Source organism: Schistocerca gregaria, chromosome 4, assembly GCF_023897955.1.
Source record: "Schistocerca gregaria isolate iqSchGreg1 chromosome 4, iqSchGreg1.2, whole genome shotgun sequence".
NCBI lineage: Eukaryota > Metazoa > Arthropoda > Insecta > Orthoptera > Acrididae > Schistocerca > Schistocerca gregaria.
Genome location: NC_064923.1, coordinates 511656809 through 511676985, shown reverse-complemented (window position 1 = coordinate 511676985; position 20177 = coordinate 511656809). Strand labels below are relative to the sequence as shown.

At 43.2% G+C, this 20177-nt stretch overlaps 1 protein-coding gene across 2 annotated transcripts in view; it reads right to left on the bottom strand.

Moving 5' to 3' along the window:
• LOC126266939 (UDP-glycosyltransferase UGT5-like) overlaps window positions 1–19578 on the bottom strand; it is a 122022-nt gene extending 102444 nt beyond the window's left edge. Inside the window, exon 1 of one of the 2 annotated variants that reach the window (XM_049971633.1) lies at window positions 19402–19578. Coding sequence is in view for 1 of the 2 variants with exons in the window: in XM_049971632.1 (XP_049827589.1) it covers window positions 17086–17136 (51 nt within the window). In the remaining variant the exon portion in view is untranslated. Of the gene's footprint in view, window positions 1–17085; window positions 17340–19401 lie in introns of those variants that run through there. The other variant, XM_049971632.1, reaches the window with a different exon arrangement.
• Between the last annotated feature and the right edge of the window lie 599 nt (window positions 19579–20177).

Sequence of the window (20177 nt, the reverse complement as noted above, 5' to 3'; positions counted from 1 at the left end):
GTATTTTTCTTGGTTTGCTACTTGTCCACAGTGGAGGTTTCCCCTCTTTGCTGTGTACACAGAAGTTTTTCGGAGATCTTGCCTCTAGTAGAGAATACCATTCGTTATCTTCGTTTATCGAGTGAACGCACGAGTGATTGTTGCTCTTCATATGTCGACCCATGTTACCACATGTCTATCCTGAGCCTTTGTAACGCAATACGGTACTGAGAAAAGTCGTTTACACCAAGACGCGTGCAACTTCCCTGTATTAATATAGTATTGAAGAGTGTAATGAAAACACAATCCAAGTCATCATTTTAATACTTTGCATTAATTAAATTTGAAGTTTAAAAACGCAGCACATTAAGAGTATTAGACACATGGAAAAAGTTTTTAATCCACAACAATTTTCAAAGTGTTTTTCTGACAGACCTTTCTTTTGAAAGCGTCCTGTTTACTAGCAAGAAACAGTCAAGTTACACATGTTTACAATAATAAACAATCACAGTTTAATTCATTTATGAAATACTTTATGTTATGCATAACTGTTTTCCATAGAAAAATGTAAAGGGCATTTGTGGGATATTGTTTAGTAGCAACGGTAAGAGACCAATGAAATATATGTAGTCTCTACACGAAATTACGTACTGTTGACTACAGGCAATCCTGAACGAGACAGCCGTCGTCCACTTACTTTATGGAATTGATTATACATACATAACTGTTTGCGTTAAAAAATGTGAAGAAGTAATTCCTATAAAACACCAATGTAATTATTTAATCTCTGCATCTAATTCCTCATTGTTGACTGAAGGTAACCTTGAAAATTAGAGCTATGCATTTACAGAATGGAAGCTCTTCAGGGATTGTAGAAAGTCGTGTTTTGCGTTGGAGAGAGGAATTAAGCTTGAATATGAATGTTTTGGCTACTTTTCAGTCTATGCTTGGCACTTTTTGTCAACAATAACACAGGATTCCCGGGAACCGTTGTAGTGGTGCCACTGATGATAGTTCTAGGAGTTTCGTCAACTGCCATTCTTAGTATTTCTCTTTCCAGGAGTTCTGTCAGCTACCATTCCTCGTATTTGTCTTGTCTTCTTTAGATGTTACTTTCTGTATTTTTTACGGAAGACTGCGATTTGAACTTCTCTTGGAAACACTCGATGACATTGCATCTTTCGATGACCTCATTACGATCGCTTGTTATTTCAATGTGGATTTTTTTATTTATTAAACCCATATGTTTGTCACATTCCACGTTACCGAGCCCTTTAACGAGAAAGGTTACTTTGTTTGATCCAAATCATGACATAATTTTTATTCTGAGCAGAACAAGAATCGCAAAAAAAAGTGCAGATGCTGAAGTGAAGTCTTCAGATGCTAAAAGCGATAAAGCAATATTGATGCAATTTCATCTGCTTTATTTTTGGCTATGGTCTAAGTACAAAAATATAGTTCTCCGGAAGCGAGTACTTGCACATTAAATATGTTAAGAGACGATTGTCGCTTGTGGTATACATAATGAGCGCTAACATTCGGCACTGGACGATTTTTCATTAAATCTCTGCATATTGCCCCATGTTCGTGAGTTTGCCCAGCTTTAATGTGATCTCCACATTTTCGTTGATAGAAAACTTCAGCCTCCTTCTTAGGTAATAAATTCAGTGTTTCTAGCTGCTTAATTTTCTTTAACTATTTCTTCTGCGTTACTGCTGTCACAAAGTTTTCTTGCAAGAAGAGATTGCTTTTTCGCTTTGATTTCGTGGCATACAGAACAAGTATCTGATTTTGAATGTCCAATAGCAATATTACATTTCGTCTTAAATATGTTCCGATAAAACCCATAAAAAACAGGAAACTCTTGAAATATCTGTGTGTACATCTGAAGCAATATTTTAATGCTTAATTCTTCTGGTAAGCAGATTTTAGATGTATCATGAAGGACTAACAAGGACAGCGTTGAAGGGAGCTGACATGTTTCATTACAGTTTCAACAGCCTCAGCTGTCTTTTTCATGGATTTAGTGGAACGAGTACCCAGGATCAGCAGGGAGATGCTGTATAAGTTAGAATGGAGATTCCTGTATTGAGCACACACCAACTTGCAACGCAGCCTCACCACTGTCTAGCCGCCAGCGCACTTATCTGCGGAGTTATTTAGCACACATTATCGTACATGCGCAAATCAATGTGAGTCTTTGTTGAATTATTTTGCATTTGCTACTGCTCTGTGGACGGTGTATGATCAACTAGTGAACAGCTGCTCAACAAGAACAGTGGAAAAACTAAAAATGTACGTCGGAAATGTAAATTTCAAGATCGTTTTGCGAGTAACTGCCCTGGCGTAAAGCAAGTTAAATACGACGAGTGCAATGCTAAATGTGTCACCTGAAATGTAATTTTGTCAATTCTAAACAAAGGTTAGCACGTTACTGAACAGCATTTAAAGATGGCTCTGCGCAACTTACAGAGTTTGGGTTCCAAAACTAGGTTAGAAAAGTTCTTTTGACCAAAGCAACTGTGTTCAGAGGAGCTGAAAGTACGTCACATGGAACTCGTTTGGTCGTATCATAATGTTGCACACAATCAATCGTATGGGCTGTACAAGCACTTTTCTCAAAAAGTGAATTTCTGATGCAAGAATTATCTTTATAACTGGTTTGAAGAAAGATTGAAAGAAGAGATTAAGTCACCAAATTTCGTAATAGGGACAAGTGATGCATCAAACAGGAAAGACAAGAAGATGCTTCCTGTTCTGATTAGGTCATGCAAATTTTTTAGCGTGCCTGACAGCATGAATATAATTGTAAAAGTGAGGCTTATGCGAGTTTGCATTCTTCCAGACGGGACTGCTGAGACTGCTGCAGAACATGTTCTATCTGTGATAAGGTGTTACATGCTGGAAGAAAGAATTATTGGTTACGTTGCAGATAATGTACCTGTCAATTATGGCTCTCTGGCAAACACAGGCCAAAGTAACAACGTACACTCTATACGGGAAATGACATTTAAGAAGAAGATACTGACAGTAGGGTGTGCTGCACATATTACTCATAATGCACTGGAATCTGCAATGGAAAAGACGATACCTGTTGACATAAACAATATTTGTTACAAGATATTTCATGACTTTCACATTTACACATTACGTTTATTCCTCCATTGGAATACATTATCAGCAAGTGCTGCAGCATGGGAAGACTCGGCGGGTCTCTCTCTTTTCAGTGGTGGAGCGTATCCTAAAATTGTTTGACCCACTGAAGAGTTATTTTTAAGTATAACGGATTCCCAAATAATTTTTAAAAAAGTTCAGAGAACAGTAAGATAGTGAACTGTGATTTACGTTTATTCATGCACAACTTAATTTATTCAGTAATTTTCATACAAGAATTCAGGGGGAAGATATTACTGCAATTGAAGTAGCAGCAAAAGTTAGAAATCAGAAGTTAGAAGACAGGCAAGTGAATGCATTTATTCCACTTACAGTAATGAAATTCCAGAACACATTAGCAGATAATGGTATTCTGTACAATATTCAGGTTCAGGAACTGTCAGGACATTTTACTACGAGTGTTTCCTAAACCTACAAAGTTGGCCCAACGATTTAGTAAAGATGTGCTTGAACAAGGGAAGTTACTTTTAAATTAAGTTACAACAAACGAATAATTTAAAACATGCTTTGAACCGTACGAAAATATAACTGAATACCATGGTGACGAAAACATTATTTTTTACATTTACTGCGCCCTGAAGCGAGTAACTGGAGAATAAGTGGAATCCGGAGAACCAATAATGCATGTCTTCAGAAAAAATGGGAGATTATCCTACAATGCTGTATGAAGGCTAGTTGTGATTTAAATGAAGAGTTCAGTGTTGTCTCAAACTACTGGTCGTCTGAAAAAAGTAGGCTTTCAGCAGAGACAATGGAAAGTGTGATGAAAGTAAAACTGACTACAGCTGCCAGCAGTTTTGGGTTGCCACGAGAAAAGAGACCTCCCTTCTCAAATAAAGTGGGAACCTCAGAAAAATATAATAAGGAGGGACCAAGCTGCAACGCAAAACAACGTCAAGTGTTCATATGTTATAATCAGAGAAAGCAATGTTAAATGACGTATATTTTAAAGGAATAAATAAATATTTCATCATTGGACAATTCCATTGATACGTACTCTTTTCCTGTTGGAAAATATATGGTCACCCTATTATTGTTACATCCCTGAATACTGGCATATCTCCTGCTATACCACATACCCACACGTTTTCTCTGCCATTGAAACTTTTTGGGGAAAGAAGCAATTTCGTTTGGCGACGTTTCCTGTCCCTCTTTTAGTTCATGTTTTCACTGTCGCTATTTATCAAGTGGTGTACAAATTCATTCGATCTGTTCAATCTTTTCTAAAATCTATGTCATATCTGGGATTACAAACGGTTCACTAATCTCTCTTAAATAACGTGCATAGTATGCTTTCAAGATACTTGCGGGAGTTTACTGATTCATTTTGAAACATTCTTCTCAAAAGTAAAAGCAGTAGAGCCTGCATGATCTTGCAAGTAATCTTCAACAAAAAACTGGGGGAGTGCATTTCACCGCCCCACAGCGATTTCTGTTTTCTATAATCACTAGTGTTGCCTTCAATCAAATTAAGAGAAAAACTTCACCACAGTGCTGAGGTAGCGCAGAAAAATTTAGTTTCTCGTTAGGCGCTACTGCTACTGTGCGATTTACATCAATATTGAGCATCAAAATAGTGTTCTTTTCATCTTTAGATAATAAAAACTGACTCTTGCTACTTCTCAGCTCCGATTTCGCAATTACACTTTCAGGGGAAACTCGCTGGTTATCGTCTTCACGATTCTACGAACATAAAAACTTGTTCGTAAAACAAATTACTCTCTCATCATCATATTCTGAAGATTAGAATGTAGTTACCTAAAGCCCTCTCTGCCGATCCTGGCGGGCCCATCGGTAACGTCCGACCGCCGTTTCATCCTCTTCGAATGTGGGAGTAAACGCGTCACGACTAGTCACGTCCTGGTGAAGATTGCAGGCGCAGGAAACAGATTTTCACGTAAAATTCCAAAACATGAACGTGATGAATTATTCCAGGAATTCAATTTAGATGGAAATCAAGACATATATTTCAGTTTTCCCATTGAAACGGGAAAGAATTCCAGTTCATTAGAAAGCCTATATGAGTGTGCAAGGTACAAAAAAACAAAATCTTTTAAAAAAAAGATATAATCTCTTTCTACTACATTTGCCACACTGTACCGCGATAGGTCATAAACCGACATTAGTGTTGCCAGATTTGAACCCAAACATTTTAGATTATGCGAGACAGTAGTTCAAAAAGAGTACAGCATTTGTAAATAAAGGGAAAGTATATAGTACATAGAGAAGAAGATGAAAAAGAGTACTTGTACTCTATTTAGAGTACGTCTGATCACCCTGGACAACAACGATCATTAGAAGCAAAAAAAAAAAAAAAAAAAAAAGTGTAGAAACTTGGCCTCTAAATGCATATTTTAAGAATGACCAGCGCTTCTTTATCTTCCCTATTGTGAAACAAATCTTCTACTGAGCAAAAACTGGTAGTTCTTGAGGTATGCATTTTAGCTCCCGTGTTTCCTATACTTTTTTGCTTCGAATGGTCGTTCCTGTGTGATATCCCTGAATACTGAGGATTCCTCCTAGGACACCTTGTATGGTTGATTGCGGGTGGTTAATTGTGAATTCTTCAGTGCAGTTTTTATTTATCCATTTACATACTTAACGACCCATAAGGTGAGAGTTTCGGAATGAAATTATTCACATTTTGTGCAAGGTAGAGGCAGGATTATTCACTGATTTACAAAGATAATTCAGTTCACTCGTCTACAGGCGTATGTCACGGGAAATATCACTGAATGTGAGGCATACGAGTTACATTTCAGCACCTCACTTACAAAAAGAAACGAGCCAGAGGCATAATTACAGAAACCAGTACCTGTATGTTAGAAGTATTGACCCTGGCTGTTAAGACCCTTGTCCCACTGTGACACAAGGCGGTGGCTGGTTGTCTCATACAATTCCCGGGGCTATGATGTTAACCAGTTCCGCGCGTACAACTAGACGTCGCCGTCGATACGAGTGCAGGAAAGGTTATCATGACGTCCTTCTTTGACAAAGATGGCACCTTTCTGATTCACTTCCTGCAGCACGGGACAACAGTAAATGCCTGACGTTACTCGAAAACCTTGACCACTCTTCACCAAGTGATCAAATCAGAACGACCAGGCAGTCTCACTCCTAAGGTCATTCTGTTCCACGACAGTGCAAAGCCTCATACGGCCAACACTGTCGCTGCAATCCTGCAGAAAATCAAGTGGGAGGTTGTCGGGCACCCTCCATTCAGTCCGGACTTCTCTCCCTGTGATTTCGCCATTTTTTGTCCCTTTAAAAAGGTTCTGAGGGGCAAACGATTCACTTCGAATGACGACGTCCAGCTGTATGTGCGGAACTGGTTAACATCGCAGCCCCGGGAATTTTGTGAGACAGCTATTCACCGCCCTGTCACAGTGGGACAGCCAGGGTCAATACTTCTAACAAACAGGTACTGGTTTCTGTAATTATGCCTCCGGCTTGTTTCTTTTTGAACGCCCCTTATACAAGCCTAATAAGCTATATTAATTCCTTCGGGGTCAGAACCGACCAAGTGACGCCATTTAACATTCATTATTGTGCCTCTTCTTATTTAAGATAGGACATAGGTGGGATTTCTTTTCTGTCAATCTGAAGCCAGTTTTGCAAATGATGCACAACGAATTTATCTGCAGTACAGATCGCAGCACATTAGAACATATTCATAAACTTCATTGTCGACGTAGCACGAACCATAGCCATTCCTTTCCACATTGAACGCTGTCACTTTCACGAATAGACTCTTGTTGTGCTGCGCTGTACTGCGTGACGCTACTACTCCGTGGCCAGACGCGCGCGACATGGTTAAGACAGGAGCTGCCTGAAACCACACACTAATAACCAGCGATGCAAACAGCCGACATGTGAGAAACTGAAACCTCACACACTTTTGTAAGTGCCAGCTTACATTAGTGGATTCACATAGAAAATGTCCGTATTACACTCCTGGAAATTGAAATAAGAACACCGTGAATTCATTGTCACAGGATGGGGAAACTTTATTGACACATTCCTGGGGTCAGATACATCACATGATCACACTGACAGAACCACAGGCACATAGACACAGGCAACAGAGCATGCACAATGTCGGCAATAGTACAGTGTATATCCACCTTTCGCAGCAATGCAGGCTGCTATTCTCCCATGGAGACGATCGTAGAGATGCTGGATGTAGTCCTGTGGAACGGCTTGCCATGCCATTTCCACCTGGCGCCTCAGTTGGACCAGTGTTCGTGCTGGACGTACAGACCGCGTGAGACGACGCTTCACCCAGTCCCAAACATGCTCAATGGGGGACCGATCCGGAGATCTTGCTGGCCAGGGTAGTTGACTTACACCTTCTAGAGCACGTTGGGTGGCACGGGATACATGCGGACGTGCATTGTCCTGTTGGAACAGCAAGTTCCCTTGCCGGTCTAGGAATGGTAGAACGATGGGTTCGATGACGGTTTGGATGTACCGTGCACTATTCAGTGTCCCCTCGACGATCACCAGAGGTGTACGGCCAGTGTAGGAGATCGCTCCCCACACCATGATGCCGGGTGTTGGCCCTATGTGCCTCGGTCGTATGCAGTCCTGATTGTGGCGCTCACCTGCACGGCGCCAAACACGCATACGACCATCATTGGCACCAAGGCAGAAGCGACTCTCATCGCTGAAGACGACACGTCTCCATTCGTCCCTCCATTCACGCCTGTCGCGACACCACTGGAGGCGGGCTGCACGATGTTGGGGCGTGAGCTGAAGACGGCCTAACGGTGTGCGGGACCGTAGCCCAGCTTCATGGAGACGGTTGCGAATGGTCCTCGCCGATACCCCAGGAGAAACAGTGTCCCTAATTTGCTGGGAAGTGGCGGTGCGGTCCCCTACGGCACTGCGTAGGATCCTACGGTCTTGGCGTGCATCCGTGCGTCGCTGCGGTCCGGTCCCAGGTCGACGGGCACGTGCACCTTCCGCCGACCACTGGCGACAACATCGATGTACTGTGGAGACCTCACGCCCCACGTGTTGAGCAATTCGGCGGTACGTCCACCCGGCCTCCCGCATGCCCACTATACGCCCTCGCTCAAAGTCCGTCAACTGCACATACGGTTCACGTCCACGCTGTCGCGGCATGCTACCAGTGTTTTAAAGACTGCGATATAACTCCGTATGCCACGGGAAACTGGCTGACACTGACGGCGGCGCAGCTAGCGCCATTCGACGGCCAACACCGCGGTTCCTGGTGTGTCCGCTGTGCCGTGCGTGTGATCATTGCTTGTACAGCCCCCAGTGTCCGGAGCAAGTATGGTGGGTCTGACACACCGGTGTCAATGTGTTCTTTTTTCCATTTCCAGGAGTGTATTTCTACTTTCCTCATCTATATGCAGCATATTTGTTTTAAGATGAGACAGCTAATTATCAGAAAAACGACGCATCGAAGAGAAAAGTGTTTTAGGTGAAAAGTTAACGTTAGTAAAGGGGGAATCTGTCTGTGCTATAAATGATCACTCCTTAAGCACCCCTCCTGGCAAATCAAATGGCTCTGAGCACTATGGGACTAAGCTTCTCAGGTCATCAGTCCCCTAAAACTTAGAACTACTTAAACCTAACTAACCTAAGGACATCACACATTCATGCCCGAGGCAGGATTCGAACCTGCGACCGTAGTGGTCGCGCGATTCCAGACTGTAGCCCCTAGAATCGCTCGGCCACTTCGGTCGGCTCACCCCTCCTGTGTGGGTGTTGTAACTTTGTATTTTCAAATGGGAGCCCCCCATTTTTATTGCCTATTCGTATTCTATGCTAAAAAATACGCACGGTTTACTCGAACCATTGATTCTATTCTTATTCGTGGCAGATGGCGTTTCAATCGAGAAATATCAAGTGAAATTGTTTTGCACTTAAGAACCGAAGCCTTTGATTCTATATTTCATTGACGATGTAAACGTAAACCTTTGTTTTCTAACGGCTGGTATTTATGTTCGAAATTTACCTGAGTGCTAAAAATTTTGTTGTACAGTACAATCTGGTTAGCCGTTTCAATGTATGATTAGAAACTAGGTTTAGTCAGATCCAGGAGCAGCGACGCGCATATAACAGTTTTCTATTCCCAACGGGATGCTTGATATTGGTGAGTCCCCTTGCCTCTCATCATAATTGCAATTCATACTGTTTTAACATGTGTAGATGCATTCGGCGCACGAATTAATAAATGTATTGAAATGTAAGATCGACTGTTTGATCATTTATTTTAAATTACAAGGATGGTGAGAGGCAAGGGGACTCGCAGAAATTAAGCACCCCAGTGGTGGGAGGCAAGGGCACACACCGATATCGAGCATTCCGATGGGTCCTGCACGACACTAAACGTAGTTCTAATCAGGTATTGAAACTTCTAACCATATTGTACTGTACAATCGAATTTGCAACGCTAAAGTAAATTTCGAACATAAATATCAACACAAAGGTTCATGATTAATGAAATGTAAAATAAAATGCGCCGGTTCTTAATTGCAAAAACAGGCACAGTTGATACTTTAGATTACAGCACCATCTGCCACGAATGGAAAACAATGGTTTGAGTACATCATACGTATTTTTTCTGTAGAAACAGTATATGCAATAAAAGTGGGAGGGGGAGGGGAGGGGTTGGCATTTGAAACTACAAAGTTAACGGGGTTGTTAGGAGGTGGCCAATTGTAGCATAGACAGTTGTCCCCTTTACTACAATATTTTTTTTCGTACGCTGCATCATTTTCGAGACATGTAGTTGTGTCATCTTAGAACAAACACCCTGTACACCGAGTGTCTCTCCTAAAAGGCGCAACGTGAATGTTCTCTGGTGTTCCGTCAGAAATTTTCAATGGAAAAGGTCGGTTTGTTTCTCGTAACAAACAAAATTTTTTGAAAAGTAGAATTAAGTGAGCCCGTTCAATAGAACGCTCTCAAATTAGCCTATGCGATATTCAGAATAAAGACATGTGTTGACAGAGAAGATAAAACGAAAGTGCAGCAGAAACAGAGGTTGGAGTGCCTCTGCTGCTCAGCTTTAGCAGTCAGACAATGCGACGTCGGGCGCTTCGAGAAAATGAGTCGGAAAGGGAAAACATGGGCAACAGGTACTTACCGATATGACAAGGGCCACAGGACACTGATGCTAGTAGTATTTTAAATTCTAAAATACACGGTGTTCAATAAAATTGACGAATATTTTCAGACGTGGTTGTACTCATCGAAACAAGAAAAATAAGTCCAATGAACATGGGTTCGGAAATATACACTTTCTGGGACATGTACAGTAAACATGGGTCCAGAAATGAATACTTTCTGCGATAAACATGTATTTAGAGGAGTTGTTTAACGTGGCGTCCATCCATGACAATGCACCCCTCTGCCCTCCAGCACAAGGAATGACGCCCCCTTTAAAGTGTACCCGGTTGTTGTACCTGCTAGCACGCACTAAAGACTTGACCGTGTGCTCACATCTTCGACTGGCGTGGCGTAGACCAATTCCTTGTAGTGTCCCGATATCCAAAAGTCTAGGGGATTGAGGTTTGAGGAACGAGCAGGCCATGGTGTGCCGCCCCCCCCCCCCTCCGCCCCCCCCCCCCCCCCCCCCGACCAACCAATCCAGCAGTCCTGAAATGTATTCGTCGGATGTTCACATTTGTATTCGCTACTGCAATGGCACAGCCACCAGCAAGATAGGCAATACACCATGTAAGTGGGCTGCTTCTGTGTTGGCAGCGCTGTGTAGTGCTAATCTCTGACTGCGCTTTCTTTGTAAGAGACTCTGTGGCTGATTGGACTCGATGTTGGAAGTTAATTGCTACTAGTGTTGGGCTGTTGGAAGTTAGTAGCCAGCAGTTCAAAATGGTTCAAATGGCTCTGAGCACTATGGGACTTAATATACGAGGGTCGGTCAAAAAGTAATGCCTCCCATTTTTTTTCTACTTAAAAAAATTAAGTTAAGTGAAAAATTTGAATTTGGCGCCAGTCCTCAAACCTTCTTCTGCAATCCACTGCAGTAGTAACTTTCTGTGTCAACAGGTGGCACCACAGCAGAAGTTTGTAAGATGGCCGACATCGATGTTCGTTTGAGACAGCGTTGTGTGATTGAATTCTTGAATGCAGAAGGTGAAACGCCCATACGCATTCATGAAAGACTGAAGAAGGTGTATGGTGTTGTGACAGTGGATGTCAGCACTGTTAGACGATGGGTTCGTCGTTGTAACGAAGCTGAAGGGCAAACACCGTTGACTGACGAAAAGCGGAGCGGCAGGCCGGTGAGTGCAGTGACTCCACACAACATTCAGCAAGTTGATGACATCATTCGTGGTGACCGTCGGGTGACTGCAGATGAAGTGTGTCGCATTATTTCTCTCAGTAAAGGCAGTGTGATCACGATTATTAAACAATTGGGGTACTCAAAAGTTTGTGCACGGTGGGTTCCAAGAATGTTAACCGATCAGAATAAAGAGGCAAGGAAAACAATAGCCTCCCAACACTTGCAGCGCTTCCGTTTGGAGGGAGATGAGTTTCTGAAAAAAATTGTGACCGGGGACGAAACATGGGTGCATTTTTTTGAACCCGAATCAAAGAGGCAGTCAATGGAGTGGCGTCACACAAGCTCGCCGAGGAAGAAAAAATTCAAAACTGCGATCGGCAGGGAAAGTTATGGCAACAGTTTTCTGGGATACAGAGGGTGTGATTCTGGTTGATTTTTTGGAGCAGGGATGCACAATAAATTCTGTTCAATATGTCACAACCCTCAAAAAACTTAAAGCACGTCTTCAGCGAGTTCGCCCAACAAAATCAATGGCAGATGTTCTTCTTTTGCATGACAATGCAAGACCACACACCAGTCGTCACACCTCTGACGAGATTGTCAAAATTGGATGGGAAGTTTTGCCTCATCCCCCATACAGCCCTGACCTGGCACCATCAGATTTCCATCTGTTCGGGCCACTAAAAGAAGCTCATCGTGGGATTCATTTTGAAGATGAGGAGGCCGTCAAAACATCCGTGCGTCAATGGCTTAGGAAGCAGAGCTGTGATTTTTACCGTGCTGGGATACATGCCCTTGTTCAAAGATGGACCAAAACTGTAGAGATGGGCGGAGATTACATTGAAAAATGACAAAATGATCCTCAATGTTGTGGTTTTCAACCTATGTAATTGCATTTAAATTTCCTGACAATTAAACGTAGAAAAAAAATAGGAGGCATTACTTTTTGACTGACCCTCGTATATACTCATCAGTCCCATAGAACTTAGAACTACTTAATCCTAACGAACCTAAGGACAGCACTGAACACCCAATAATCATTAGGCAGAGAAAATCCCTGACCCCGCCATGAATCGAACCCGGGAACCCTGGCGCGGGAAGCGAGAACGCTACCGCACGACCACGTTTTAAGTTAGTAGCCAGCAGTGATGGAAGTACTGTTGGGCAGTTGGAGGTGAACAGCCAGCAGTGATTGATGTTAAATGTGAGAACTTAGCATTAATGGGGGGTAGAGGTCTGAAGTGTTAGCGTAGGCTAAAGATCTGGAAGTGTCCGACTTGGAGATCGAAAATTATTCATGATTATATATCTTTGTACTGGATGTCAATGACGATTTATATTCGTGTTTGAACTGGATGTCACATTATTAAGGTAAAACATACATTATTTGGTTTGCAACAAAATCTTTCCTTTGCTAACTCTAAACATTCACGGTGGTGTCTGTTTGTTCTATATCGTGTCTCCCTACCACTTTCGCGCAACGACGCTCTGAGCGTGTTTTTTAGGGAATTAACTAGTTTGAACCTGGGACCCGTTGCTGTTAAGGAGACGCCAGACCACACATGACATGTAGAATTCAGAAGAGTTCAGTGAGACTAGCGATGATATAACCAAATACTAAATGATCTCAGCGTCAGCTCCACTGCACTCCCTGTAAAAGAATCTTAATACTAACTAAATATAGTGGAAAGGGTTCAAGGCTTTCCTATTTTTAGTTAGCTGGTAAAATAACGTCGAAAAAGCAGTTAAGTTTACCATTGGAAATTTTATTCTACTCACAAAACATCATTTATAAATTTCACTATTGATAAAAGGAAATGTTTTAATACAGGATGGTAAAAACCAACTGCGTTCAACAAAAATGTGAACGAATATTCCCTGAATGAGTTTCCAAGTTCTACAATCGATCGAAGGATGACCTATGCCATATCACATCTATAATCTAGGTTTAATTTAAGTTTCACAAAAGAGAAAACTATCAAAATGGTGTACAGTGACCCTCAATTATCTTTAATTACTTATTTAACTTGTCGTAAATTACAGTGGCTGATGTGGCTTCTCAGTAACTATATAAAGGAAAAATCATCGCGTTTCAGATCTTTTCTTCAAGTGGCAAATGTGAACACCATGATTTTTTATTTAACGATCACCATTAGTATTACGCAAAAAAGGGGTGTAACAGATGAGTCTTCTGCAGTTCTGAGTGAAGCCTTATGCGCTCAAAAATGCGGCATCGCCTGCGTTCATTACCTTGTCGGTGTTTAGGCAGTGTCAGGGCGACAGCGGCCGGTGCACCAGCCATCCAGCTCGCCGTCTCGGAACTAACTCTCTCTAACTTCTCCTTACTACAATTTACCGAAGTTACTTTAAAAAAAACTATCTGGCTATGTTTTCATCTGACCAATCAGGGTCTGAATGTTAACCTTAAGCTCCGCCTACAAAAATTCTGTCTATCCAATGAGAAACGTTATACTTTTCGTGGTGGGGCAATGTTTTTTAAAGTTTGCAACGTAACAGAGACGCTAAAAACTCTCACGCTTAAACCTGCAGCTGGTGTGGTCCTTTTAGCGTTATCGTGAGATCTATACTGTTCTGCTGGAGGGCTCTATCTTTTAACATGGGCTGGAGGATTGTCCTAATGTAACAGACGCGCAAAAAAGTCTCACGCTAAAACTTGCGGGTGGTAGTGGCCCTTTTTGTGTTATCGTAAGATCTATACTGCTTTTCTGGAGCGCTCTAGCTTTTAACATGGGCTGGGAGGTGGTCCTTTACGTAACAGAGACACAAAAAAGCCTCACGCTAAAACGAGCAGGTTGTGTAGTCGTACAGGTAGACTGGCCCGTCTGTCCCTTATCGTAGGGCCTTCTAGCTTAACATGGTTCTGCTCTCGGCTTCTGTCCTCATTTCTCCCCTCGGAACTGCGTCTGCCTCACGGTGGGAAGGTACGACATGCATTTAGGCATTCTTGTGTTAGTCTGTGGTATTCCATTTGCTCACTCGTTACTCGTATTACTTTGGTTAATTTAATGTCACGATTTATTCGGAGCTATGTGACATACTACTGGATTTGCTTATCATGTCAGGGTTTTCATGTAAGGTGTTGGATTTGCCTGACACCTTACATAACCAGATGCCTATTAGTATTCAGTGGCTTTAGTAGTTAGATTCTTTAATTTAGCTGGCAGTATTGACACTCGCTTTATTGCAGTAGTTCGCGTAATGAAGATTTTTGTGAGGCAAGTGCTTAATGAAATGTATAGGTTATTGTTAAGATTTCTTTTTAGTCAGGGCCATTCTTTTGAATTAATCATTTGAAGTCAGGTTGTAATTTTTTTGAGCAGTCAGATTCCGTGGCGCTAGAATATTGTGGGTCAGTGTTGACATGATTAGAAAAAGTAAAGAGAAAATAGGCTCAGTACGTTCAGTTTTCCTCAACATTTTCAGAATCAAATAACGTAGAAGTTTCAATTAATGAGACAGATAATGCGCCCGACATAACCTTTGTGATAGCACGTATGGCCCTGTTAATCTGTCGCCAAGTACGCCTGCCAATATGTTGATTGACAATCCCTGTTGATGCCCTCGTTCCTAATTGCTTGGGGATTTACACCTGCCAATGCATACTGGTTTGGAAATTCACAACACCGTCTTTCGTGAACCGTGCCTCATCGGTAAATAAAATTTTGGACATGCAACAGCCTTTGACAGAACCGCCGTCTGCCATTATAATCCTGTGGCCTCAGGGCCTGAAGACGCTGTAGATGATGTGGGTACTAATGAAGTACCCCAGGTGAGGGTGTGAGACACGCATTCTGCTGCTGCTAATCGTCGTACACTTGTCCCAGGGGTTTCTTCCACCGAACGTAGCGCACTCTCCTCCATGCCAGACGTGTGGACTGTGTGGGGCATTCCACTGTCGGTCTTCCGAGGTGCAAGGCTACTTGTGTTCGTCAGATGCTGGAAAAGACTGCCGAGAAGCTTATCAGAGGATGTGTGCATGGATGTGTGTATTGAACTGGGGACCTAGAAACGACGGAGAGGCTTCGTCCCGCTGTAGCTCTCAGCAGTTCACAACCCCACAATAGGCCACAGCAGTCCACTGACCCCACCGCCGCCCCACACCGAACCTAGGGTTACTGTGTGGTTCGGCCCCCAGTTCACCCCCAGGGAACGTCTCATATCAGACGAGTGTAACTCCAATGTTTGCATGGTAGAGTAATTATGGTCTACGCGAACGTTGAGACAGTGTTTGAGCAGCAATCGCCGACATAGTGTAACTGAGGCGGAGTGAGGGAAACCAGCCCGCATTTGGCGATGCCGATGGAAAACCGCCTTAAAAACCATCCGTAGGGCGGATTCGTGCCAGGGACCGGGACACCTTCCCGCTCGGGAAGCAGCGCATTACACTGTGAGGCTAGCCGAGCGGACTATCAGAGGGTATTCTGCGCTGTGGATATGTTTCAGCGTAGATGGCACGGGCTTGCAGGCTACGTCCATTCGTCAAATCATAGCAGAATATCATACCCGACATTTCACTTGTCGAGTAGTAGGCTTCCATTGCTAACAAGTGGTAGAAGAGAGAAAATGTAAATGTAGTACACTATTTGTTCGTACAAACAGCGCAACCGTAGTGATCTCATGAGTGAGTCCTTGTTCGGAAGAGAGTAAAACACCATGATACATACCCACCGTGGCTGTGCAGCAACTTACGATCTATCATAACAGGCAGTACACTGCGACTGGCGCTCACATATTGTGCAGACGTATAACAGAAAGCGGCTCTGAACTTTGTAATACTTGCACAGTGTTTATTGCCTGCACACCTACCTATCATCTGGAGAACAGATGTGCAAGTGGAGGGTGAATGGTGCAACCACAAAATAATATATTGAAATAATCATGCTGCTGTCGCCACATACGCCTAGCATTCTCCAGAGGAAGCTCGCTCTCGTTCGTTCTTTTACAAGAATGTGAACGCTTTTATATCAGATGACAGCGTACAGACTAGCAAAAGGAAAGGAAGCAAATGTGTTAGAGGAGAAGCTAATGAAATAGCTGCACTAACGGCAGTGTACCATAAACCACTGATAAGCGCTCGGCAATTACAGGGCGATTCCCGTATGTACGTAGGTAGTATTGTCACAATACTGCATCGTCGTAAGTGTCACCCATACCACATGCCACTGCATGAAGAACTTCATGGTGCCGATTTCCATAACCGGGCAGAGTTTTGTGAATGGGCACGATAACAAATGCAAACTGAAACTTCTTTATTAAAAATTTTACTTAAACTGTTGAGCGAAAATGAATGCAAGTGAACCTACTTTCTCTTTATTTATTCTTATCATGTCAACATTGACCCACGATATTCTAGCGCATCGCAATCTGATTGCTCAGAAGCAGGATAACCTGACTTCAAATAATTAATTCAAAAGAATGGTCCTGACTAAAAAGAAATCTTAACAGTAACCTATACATTTCATTAAACACTTACCTCACAAAAATCTTCATTTCGCGAGCTACTGCAATACAGCGAGCGTCAATACTGCCAGCTAAATAAAAGATTTTAACTACTAAAGCCACTAACTACTAATAGGCATGTGGTTAGCAAAGGAAAGATTTTATTGCAAACCAAATAATGTATTTTTTACCTTAATAATGTGACATCCAGTTGAGACACAAACATAAATCGCCGTTGACATCTAGTACAAAGGTACATAATCATGAATAATACTCAATATCCATGTCGAACATGTACAGATCGGTAGCCTACGCTAACACTTCAGACCTCTACACTCCATCAATGCTAACTTCTCACATCTAACAACCATCACTGCTGGCCGTTCACCTCCAACGGCCCAACAGTACTTCCATCCCTGCTGGCGACTAACTTCCGACTGCCCAACACTACTGGCGATTAACTTCCAAAAACGAGTCCAACTAACCACAGAGTCTCTTACAAAGAAAACGCAGTCAGAGATCCAATGCACAGCGCTACACAGTGCTACCAACACAGACGCAGCCCACTTACAAAACGACAGCCACGTTCTTTGCCGAGTCAGTATTTCACGATGAGTCTACATTCACAAACCATGGTAGCGTTAACCGACTCACCATGCATGATTGGAGTGTGTACAATCTCCACTGGTAACGGCAAGTTGACCATCAACGTCCTTGGTCAGTAACGTATAGTGTGATATCATGGGAAACAAACCCATTGGGCCCTATTTTATGGACGGTACTTTGAATGGAAGCAAATATCGAACGTTTTGGGAAAAGGAACCACGGGTACTACTGCAGCAGGATGTTGCCATGGATGTTCGATAACGTCTACTGTTTCCGCATAACGGTTGCCGAGTGCTATACGCAATTGAAGCATGAGAGATATTAGACCGTGTTTACACTGGTCGTTGGATCAGCAGAGGTGGCCCTACTAAATGGAGCGCTAGGTCGCCGGATTTGACGTCGATGCATGTGTTTCTGTGGGGATATTTAAAAGATAAGTTGTACCAACAAGTGGCAACAAGCATTGAAGACATGGTCGACCGCATCAGAAACGCCTGTGCTACCATTCGCGCAGATATGCTTCTGTCCTGTGTACGGCCATTTCAAAAGCGAATCAGTAAGTGTGCTAAGTCCGCGGTACTAAGTTTGAACAGTTACGCTAAATGGATGAGTACAGTAGCATTCGCCTCGAGCCACAGCCACAGTGGCGCATATGTTCGATATATTGGAGGAATACAGGGCATGACAGTCGTCTCCGGTTCCTGTCGATTAGGATCTTTTTACGGCCACCGTTCTTCCATCATGATACGTGGCTGGGAGTGGCACTCCGTCCCTTGCAGACACGTTGCACAGCCCCTTATCGAGTAGCATGTCTACAAACAGCGAACGAATTCTGAGGCGCGCTGATAGCTTCGTAATAGGACGGTGTAGCCTATGCGAAAGTGTAACGGAAATGCTCGGGAAACTTAAATGGGAATCCACGGAAGACAGACGACACAGATCTCACGTTAAACTTTGTTGGGTGATATAATTACCTGACATTGTTAGGGGGAGAGCAACCTCTGTATCAATGTAAAAAAAAGCTTCCAAAATAGAAGTTTCATTGTCCAAATTGCAGTTGATACATACAGTAATTAGTAGTTTCAACAAAACCGTAGTCATCTTCGGATCATCTGATCAGTGAATTTTATAATTTATTTTAGTTCGAGTACGGAACCTGTTATCAACATAACACACATCTGACAGCACTGTATGTTGTCTACCTGATGTATTTGAACCTCTGTGCCTTGCTTGTACAGTTAGCTCTTTTATTTTAGCGGACTTAATACTGCATGTGGTTGTTTTTTCCGTGAGTTTATCTGCATCTATTAAATGGCCAGATAGCAATGTGAGAGATATAGGGGCTTTATAATTCACGGATCAGATGATCTAAAGACGACTACAACTTTGCTGGAACTAGCAATCAGTATGTGTATCAACTGCAATCTGGACAATAAAACTTCTATTTTGGAAGCGTTTTTACTTTGTGGGGTGAGTTTAGAGAACCTGTATTTGAGGAACATTGTGCGATCACCATGCAACCATCATCGTATATCTCGCACAGAGATCATGTGAGATTAGGGCACATACAGAGGCAAACAAAAAGTCATTTTTCTCTCATTCAGTACACGAATGGAACAGGAACGAGAATCGATAGTGTTGCTAAAATGTACTCTGTATAGTGGCTTGCGGAATATGTGACCAGAAAATTATCTCGTTTGATCCGATTAATTGCGACTCCTTAACCCCCCCGCCCCACACACACACACGCACACACACAAACACACACACACATTCCACTGTATCGACGCATTCTTCTGTCACGAATAAATGGGGCGAAGTTCCACTTGTTAGCTAGGAAGCGAGTTGAACTAGTGGCCAGTAGAGATGCGACGCAGAGCACCTGCCCGTCTCCCGCTTACCGTGCACACCGCTGCTGCGCCTCCTCGTGCGCCTCCTGCTGTCGTGACAAGTTGCCTGGGTAGCCGAGGATACCTTATTCTCAGCCACCGCGCCCCGCAACTCGTATCTCGTCGAAGGTTGGTGACGTCGCCGCTGAAGATGCTGCGTCAACGTCGTTGAGATGACTCGCTAGTACTTCGCCAGCCCTACGCCTTCTGCCGCGGGGATCACTGTTCCACACGTGCGGCGTTCTTATCGAAGCTGCTTGTCGGGCATGTATGCTGTTATCTTTAGCGACAAGGTGTGAGGAAAAGACCCTGCCAGTCATCCACGCCACTCGTCGTCCAAGTTTCAGTTGTGTCACAAACTGGTGATGTCGTAACAATATCGAGTTGTACCTTTGCGGCCGGCCTGTGTGACCGCGCGGTTCTAGGCGCTTCAGTCTGGAACCGAGCGACCGCTACGGTCGCAGGTTCGAATCCTGCCTCGGGCATGGATATGTGTGATTTGGGATAAATGTAAACTCATATCTACATCTACGCCCACACTCCGCAAGCCACCTGACGGTGCGTGGCGAAGGGTACTTTGAGTACCTCTATCGGTTCTCCCTTCTATTCCAGTGTCATATTGTTCGTGGAAAGAAAGATTGTCGGTATGCCTCTGTGTGGGCTCTAATCTCTCTGATTTTACCCTCATGCTCACTTCGCGAGATATGCGTAGAAGGGAGCAATATACTGCTTGACTCCTTGGTGAAGGTATGTTCTCGAAACTTCAATAAAAGCCCGTACCGAGATAC